Below are 7,500 nucleotides of genomic sequence, written 5' to 3' on the forward strand. Positions count from 1 at the left end.
ATAATAATAATAATAATAATAATAATAATAATAATAATAATAATAATAATAATAATAATAATAATAGATATTTTATTGAAAACGTGGCAGCCGAAGGCTGAAAATACACATATTGAGGTCAGAGAGTACATAACAAATGATTACCTTTACATATTATGATGCTGAAGGGCGCGCGCGCGTGTGTGTGTGTAATTTATCATGGTCTTGTATCAAGTGTTGGACTCGTGATCGACACCTCCCGAAAAAGGGCTCAGAGCTCATATATGACCGATCTATCGGTAATGCTGTGACCTCACAGCACACACATCCACACCCAACTCCTCCCACGGGAGTTAGAGTAACGACTCACAGCGCATCGATACTGAAATCCTTTCAGCCTTGGTTGGGATTCGAACGAACCCGGACCGTGTGTGTGTGTGTGCGTGTGTGTGTGTGTGTGTGTGCGCGTGTGTGTGTGTATGTGATTATTCATCTCACCTTGTTGAAGCACCCCACGTACCATCCACCCGCTGTTGAAGGCTTTGACACCTTTCCAGGTGAGGAACGAGTAGTTGTGGAAGAGTAGAAGAAGAGCTCCCAGGAAGGCACCCAGCAGTAGACAAGTCAAGAAGCCCAGCCACACCTACGGAAAACAAGATTTTTCTTTCATCTTTTGTATACTTATTTTTGTTTATTCAATATTTTTTATTGATTTATTGATTGGTTGATTGACTGATTGATTGATTGATTGATTTATTTATTTGTTTAACTATCTATTTATTAATTTATTTATTAATTCGTTTGTTTGTTTATTTATATATTTACTTATTTAATTATTCATTTATTTACCTAATTATTAATTCATTTATTTATTTACCTATTTATTTTATTCGTTTATACATTTATTTATCTATTTATCTATTTATTTATCTATTAATTAATTAATTAGTTTATCTATTTACCCATTCATTTACTTGTTGATTTGTTTATGTATTTATTTACCTATCTACTTATTTATACATTTTTATATTTATATGTTTGTCAATAGACATTTTTGCCCAGTCATGAGAACACACTGTGTTCGATCAGTACGCACCTCCCAGGACAGAGGCTTCAGGAATCCGCTGAGGTCCTTCTGAAGTCGAGGTCGAGGAAGGAAGATGCCGAAGCCGTCGACAAAGAGAGTCGTCGAAAAATCGACGACTTGTGCTCTCTCCCATGTGACGCCGAAGGGCCCTAACGCCATGTCCACTTCCTGCACAAATAACGAATCCATCTATGAATCAACAAGTCCGTTCGTCAAACAATCTGTCGCGAGGTTCCAGAGGACTGGAGATAGGCTTGGTTAATTTTGTCTCCATCAATTCTGCTGTCTCGGTTATCTAAGTATGGTGGCGCACTCAAATATCTTATTCTGGTTAGCGCCAGCCTTGTGTTAAAGGGTCATCACGCTGGGCTTCCACAGTCTTCACCGGCTCCGATAGATGAGAGTTCGTTTGAGTAAAGGCGACTTCGGTTACAATATATTATTTTTCAAATCTCCAAATATCAAATTATCGTTCCGTCATATATAGCAAAGTTAAATAATGAACTAAGATATTGTAGACCTATAAGAATGTTAGACAATTTCTTGAAATGTTCTCAAAGAAGTTTAGATTTCTGTAAGCGAAGTCTTATTCTAGTTATTCAAATGGAGGTTGGAGGCAGGATGTCGGAGGAAAAATAGCCCAGTGTGATAACCCTTTCACGCAATTAAGGGTCGAGTTTTGGACAAAATGGGATCCTCTTGAAGTCCCGAATATTGTCTTCAGCCCGGATCCCACCTCTGCCACCTTATGTATAAAGGTGGCCAATGAAACACTGAATATGAATAAATTAATAATTGTACATCACTACATATACAAGCGTGCGTTTGCTTAGGGGGCAGTACCAAGACTGCCTCTGACGACAAGCCACACCACCAAGCTCAGACTAGGCGGGAAAATCACAGACGCGCGCTTGGTATGAACGCTTGGTTCTCATATTGATACATTGAATATACAAATATACAATAATATATATACAGTATTACAGGGAATGTTCAATGCCACCATTACAAGCACACAGTAGACATTTTTGTTGTGGTTAGTTTGCGGTGATTCTGTTCCGTCGAAGACCTCAAGAACACCCAGTGGCTCCTGACTCCGAAGTTCTTAGAAGGCCCCCGAAGAGAGACCTATAGGTACATTTTACTCTGTACGGTTATCGTTCAACGATGATCGTTCACGACTTCATGATGATCGTCAAACGATTGTCTAGAGTACTTTTTTTTTTTTTTTTTAATGGTACTGTTTTGTTTCCAGTTCCAAGGTACAAGGCTGGTCATTTTAACCAAACCTACCAAGGCGTTTACTTAAATATGATGGCAAGTACGATGCGCGTCACCCGTCATTGGTTGCGGTTGGCTAATAAACACACGGAGGAAAACGTACCTTTAGACCGAAACAAGGACTGGATACCATAAGATTTCGTTCTTTGTTGGAGTGTCCTCCAGGAATCATGGAAACTGTATGGAGGTTTCCATGAGCAACAGGACTGATCAACCTACGCGGCCTAACTAGAGGACAGAATTCTTCAAACTGGGTCCCACAAGATGGTCCTGAATTTTTGTCTTTTCTAGATTGTCTTCTCAACGTGCATTTGTAAAATAGCGTTTGCAGAAGTCTGATCTATATTCGGCTGTCATCGAATGAAAGTACATGCTCTAATATTTGTTCGTCAGCTGTTTTATAGAGGGAAGGAGGAGAAATATACTTCATCATCTCTCCGCATCATTAAACAATAAAGCCTGTAAAAATCACTATCACGTCGGAGATGGGAAGGGGTAGGAAAAAGAGGCCTGTTACCATAGAATCGGTTACACAAATTCGAAGTGCTATAATTAAAAAAAAAAAAAAAAAAAAGGGGGCAGGGAAGGAGGCGGGGGGGGGGTACTTACTTTTCGTTGGCACATGCCTATCATCCCCGTGAAGGAGCCATTGGGGAGTCCACGGCCCCATTCGCCGTCTCCGGGTCGCACCAGATGATACCTGGATGGGGGAATAATGGACGCCTCGGTTCAAAACCTCCAAATCATCTTTCGTATATATTCTTATACGTATATATACACACATATATGTTTTTCTACATGTGCAATGCACATATACAAATACACACACACACACCACACACACACACACACACGCACACGCACACACACACACACACAGTGAGGCACTGAGGAAGTTTGGACAGGACCTAATGTTTCACCCACGTCACCGTCACTTCCTCCCACTTGACGCCACAACCACCTGCCACGCCACCCGACATTCCAACAAGATCTAACCCATCAGAACACCGAGGACTGACCGATACAAGAACAGTGCTATTCCATCCATTGTTCGCACAATAAACTCATTATAAAACTTAGACTAGGCATATCACTCATATAATCACTGTATTGTGTTATTGTCAGCTGTAAAACTTAGACTAGGCGTATTACTCATATAATCACTGTATTGTATTATTGTCAGTGTATCACTGCTATTTCAATAAACTCCTGAAAGATCAGGAGGAAGAACAAGAAACTTTGATGTCGAGTATTGGTGTAATGGAGGTCAAAGTGTCTTCGAAGTCACTGAGCCTGAGGCATAACTATTTCGCAAGATACTAAGAACTTCTAGAACAGTGGTTCTCAAGCTAGGAGTCATGGATCTGCTGTTAAAGATTATACTTTGCTATATGATATAAGGAAGTTCGCTGGATGAGCGGGTTAGGGCGTCGATACTTGCGGCGAAGGTCGAGGGGATGGCGCCTCGACCCCTGCCACCGGCGAAGTTGAACCAAGGGCATGGTTCGTGAAATTCCACGCTACAAAGTCCTCTGTGTGGGGCACCGTCCTAGCCTTCCGATAAGGGGGAGTTTGTGACGTTAAACCATATCATATAATGTAAGGAATGTGAATATAAAAAGAACTTTGATCACTCCATCTTGGCAAAAGAAATGTGAGATAATGACATGACTGACAACTTTGTAATAAAGCAAACGGTTTCTCTTCATCAACATTTTATTTAATTTTGTTTTATTTGATTATATTTTTGTTTATTTTTCCACATTTTTTGTCTGAGTAGGATTTGGGAGAAAAATGAAAGTGAGCTGCACGAATGTTGAGAATTCATGAAGGGGGGAATGGAGTGGAAAAAATTGAGAAACAGTGTTCTTGAACATCATAGACAGAATGATCAGCTCCAAGCATCAAATAGAAGTTTTCAATCCATTTCCTCGTGGATCCTTTGTTTATGCCACGTTCCATTTTAATCCCCTGAAGAACTACATCAATAACTAATTATTATTATTATTATTATCTATTATTATTATTATTATTAATTATCATCATTAATTATCATTATTATTATTATTATTATTATCATTATTATTATTATTAATTATCATTATTATTGTTATTATTATTATTATCATTATTATTATAGTTATTATTATCATCATTATTATTATTACTATTATTATGATTATTAATTTATTTATCTTTTTATTTTTTTCAGTTCGTCGAACCCCTTTCGAACTTTCTGTACTACTTAACCGGCTCGGGGTCCACAAACTCAGTTGGAGACCCACTGTTTTAGAACCGTGAGGAAACTTACGTGAAGTTGAGTTTCTTGGCAATGATATTGAAGGCGTCCACAGCAACTCCGTTGGCTTCCAGTGTTCCATCGTCGCGGGTCGTGAGGTCGACCCAAGGCACCCAGACTTCTGCCCCGACACGCAGCACGCGACCGGACAACGACATCTTGTAACAAATCCGCGCTAGGAAATAGTACAAAAAAATAATATATGAACGAAGAAATAGCTAAGATTAGGTATATAAATAGATAAAATAAATTAAGTAATTGGATTGATAAATAAACAAACAAATCAATAAGTAAGAAAGTAAACAAAAAAATATCAGCACTTTGGTAAACGATCACTTTGTGCAAGTCGTTTGGATACCAGATATAACTATTGATCGAAAACAGTCGTGCTGTGTACAGTGTGAATATGATGAATTATGATAAAACAATCTGATTCGGAATATTACAGGAATAAACTCAGACTAAGACTCCTGTGTTTCCTGCTCAATTTACGTCAACCTGTCAGAATGGCTCAATATCTATCTATCTATCTCTCTATATATATATATATATATTTATATATATGTATATATATATAAATATATATAAATATATATATATATATATATATATATATATATATACTTTAGTGAAGTGAGTAAAGCACCAGACTCAAATTGAAGGGTTTATATAGCCCGGCGTTTCGATTCCCGTCCAGGAATCGTCTTCAGGGGTTATGAACTCGTTATATTGAACTCGTTTTTATGTGGTCCGGGGTGCAACTGGGAGAGGACCATTAAATACTCGCTCCGTTAATCATGACGAAATGTGTACCATTTAGTGTACTGAAATACAGAGAGATACACCAAGAGTGAGACAAAAGCAGTAATATATAATAAAAATGAAACAAAAAGGTGACATGAGAAACACAAAAAGGTATCGGGAAACAAAAACAATAACATACCGATACAATAAAAATGAAACAAAAAGGTTAACTTGAGAAACACTACTACCACAGTGTGTATATGTATGCATTAACCAATGCCCATTTTGTTTTGAGCGATACATCAAGCCTTGGTGACGGGTGGGACATCATATGTAAGAGCAAAATAACTGGGAAGACTGCAAGAGACCATAAAGCTTACACGAAGCAGTTCAATGTCCATTAACACCTGTCATCCCTACCCATAAATTTATCTAATTTTCTCTTATAGCAACCAATTATTTTAGCGCTCACTACATGGTCTTTAAGTCTATTCCACTCGTTAATGACTGTACTGGTAAACCAGTTCTTGCCTATTTCCATATCAAACCTAAAGATAAGAAAAATTACTAAAAAATATACATGAGTTTTTTATATCCTTGCTAACCAACCCGCCCGCGGATACAATTCCATGGTGATATTATACTACCACTTACGGCAACATATGTTCGTTTTCGTAATCTTATCTTTACAAAGAAACAATAGAAAAATCTCAGCTTGACGATATAAGATTTCATAAACCTAAGCCTTGATTCAGTATTTTCTTTTAATCAACTGAGATTTCCCGACAAAAAACAAAACAAAACATAAAATGGCCTCTGGCATGTAGTCAAATTGAAAAAAAAAAAAAAAAAAAAAAAAATGAACAAGGACCACCAACGTTGCCTTGAAAATAGTCCCGGTCTTCTTGTTATTGATGTCGTTACTGTTGTTGCTACTGTAGTTGTCTACAGTGTAAATGAATACCAGTTCTAGTTCAGGAGTGCCTCGTTGTTTTCTCTGGAGACGCTGCATCACAGTCTGCCCTATGACCGAGCTGTTGTTTATATTGTTCCGGCCGTCATCGCCGCGTTCACTTCGACATCAGTGATGCACCAGTAACCTTTCGCGTTGTGGGAACATGCTAATAAAACAACTCAACAACACATGAGTAATTATCCATGTGGGAAAGAACGATGGTTTCATTGTCTGAAATTTATAAGGGACAGAGGAGGATTTATCAAAAAGCTCTTTGGAAGTTTGAATCTTTTATCGTTTACATACATAGGCGCTTGTAGCAGGATCAGAGGAGGGTTTAAGGAAGTTAGTGTCAATGTTTGGGGAGGTGTGCGAAAAAAGGAAGTTGAAGATAAATGTGGGTAAAAGTAAGGTAATGAGGTGTACTAGGGGAGAGGATGGCACTAAATTGGAACTGAGTATTAAGGGAGAGAGACTGGAGGAAGTGGATATCTTTAGATACTTGGGGGCGAATGTGGCGGGAAAGGGAAGAGTAGAGGTGGAGGTAGAATGTAGATTGAGAGAATGAAGTAAATGTCTTGGGAGATTAAAAAGTGTAATGAGAAACAGACATTTGGGAATGGATGCTAAGAGGAAATTGTAAGAAGGGGTGATTTTATTAATGTTGTAGTTTAGGTATTATTTCATTGAGAACATTCGTAAGAAGTAAACAATTTTCCTTTTTTTTTTTATCAATATCAGTCTTACATACGTCTTAAAACACATTAGATCAGTTGCTGTTTCGTCGCCCCCTTCAATCATGCGGTGACAGAGTTTACGATTCTCGCTTCCATCTCACGCCGCCAGACAATTTTATTCAGCTGAGGGTCGGCCCCGATCCTTAAGGTAAATTACCTGCCAGTGAAAATTGTCTATTTTTTCTATTTTATTTTTTTATTTTCAATTATTGTTATTTCTACTTTTTATTTCTTTTTAATTTATTTCATATATCTGCTTATTTGTAAATTTCTTTATTTTGTTATTTCTTGTATTATTTCGTATCGTGTACTTTTCTAGTTTTTGTTCATTTTTAATATTTTAGATTTCAATATTTTCTTATTTATTGTTATCTTTATATATATATATATATATATATATATATATATATATATAATA

At 37.3% G+C, this 7,500-nt stretch overlaps 1 protein-coding gene across 1 annotated transcript in view; it reads right to left on the bottom strand.

Moving 5' to 3' along the window:
- LOC143038260 (putative glutamate receptor) overlaps positions 1 to 4,810 on the bottom strand; it is a 17,512-nt gene extending 12,702 nt beyond the window's left edge. Inside the window, exons 1-4 of the mRNA XM_076207276.1 lie at positions 4,659 to 4,810; positions 2,957 to 3,047; positions 1,076 to 1,234; positions 478 to 622 (exon numbers count right to left, since the gene is read on the bottom strand). Coding sequence (XP_076063391.1) covers positions 478 to 622; positions 1,076 to 1,234; positions 2,957 to 3,047; positions 4,659 to 4,804 — 541 coding nt within the window. The 5' untranslated portion in view covers positions 4,805 to 4,810. The remainder of the gene's footprint in view (positions 1 to 477; positions 623 to 1,075; positions 1,235 to 2,956; positions 3,048 to 4,658) is intronic.
- Positions 4,811 to 7,500: the final 2,690 nt, after the last annotated feature.

Source organism: Oratosquilla oratoria, chromosome 24 (genome assembly GCF_046742065.1).
Source record: "Oratosquilla oratoria isolate Oo_2021 chromosome 24, ASM4674206v1, whole genome shotgun sequence".
NCBI lineage: Eukaryota > Metazoa > Arthropoda > Malacostraca > Stomatopoda > Squillidae > Oratosquilla > Oratosquilla oratoria.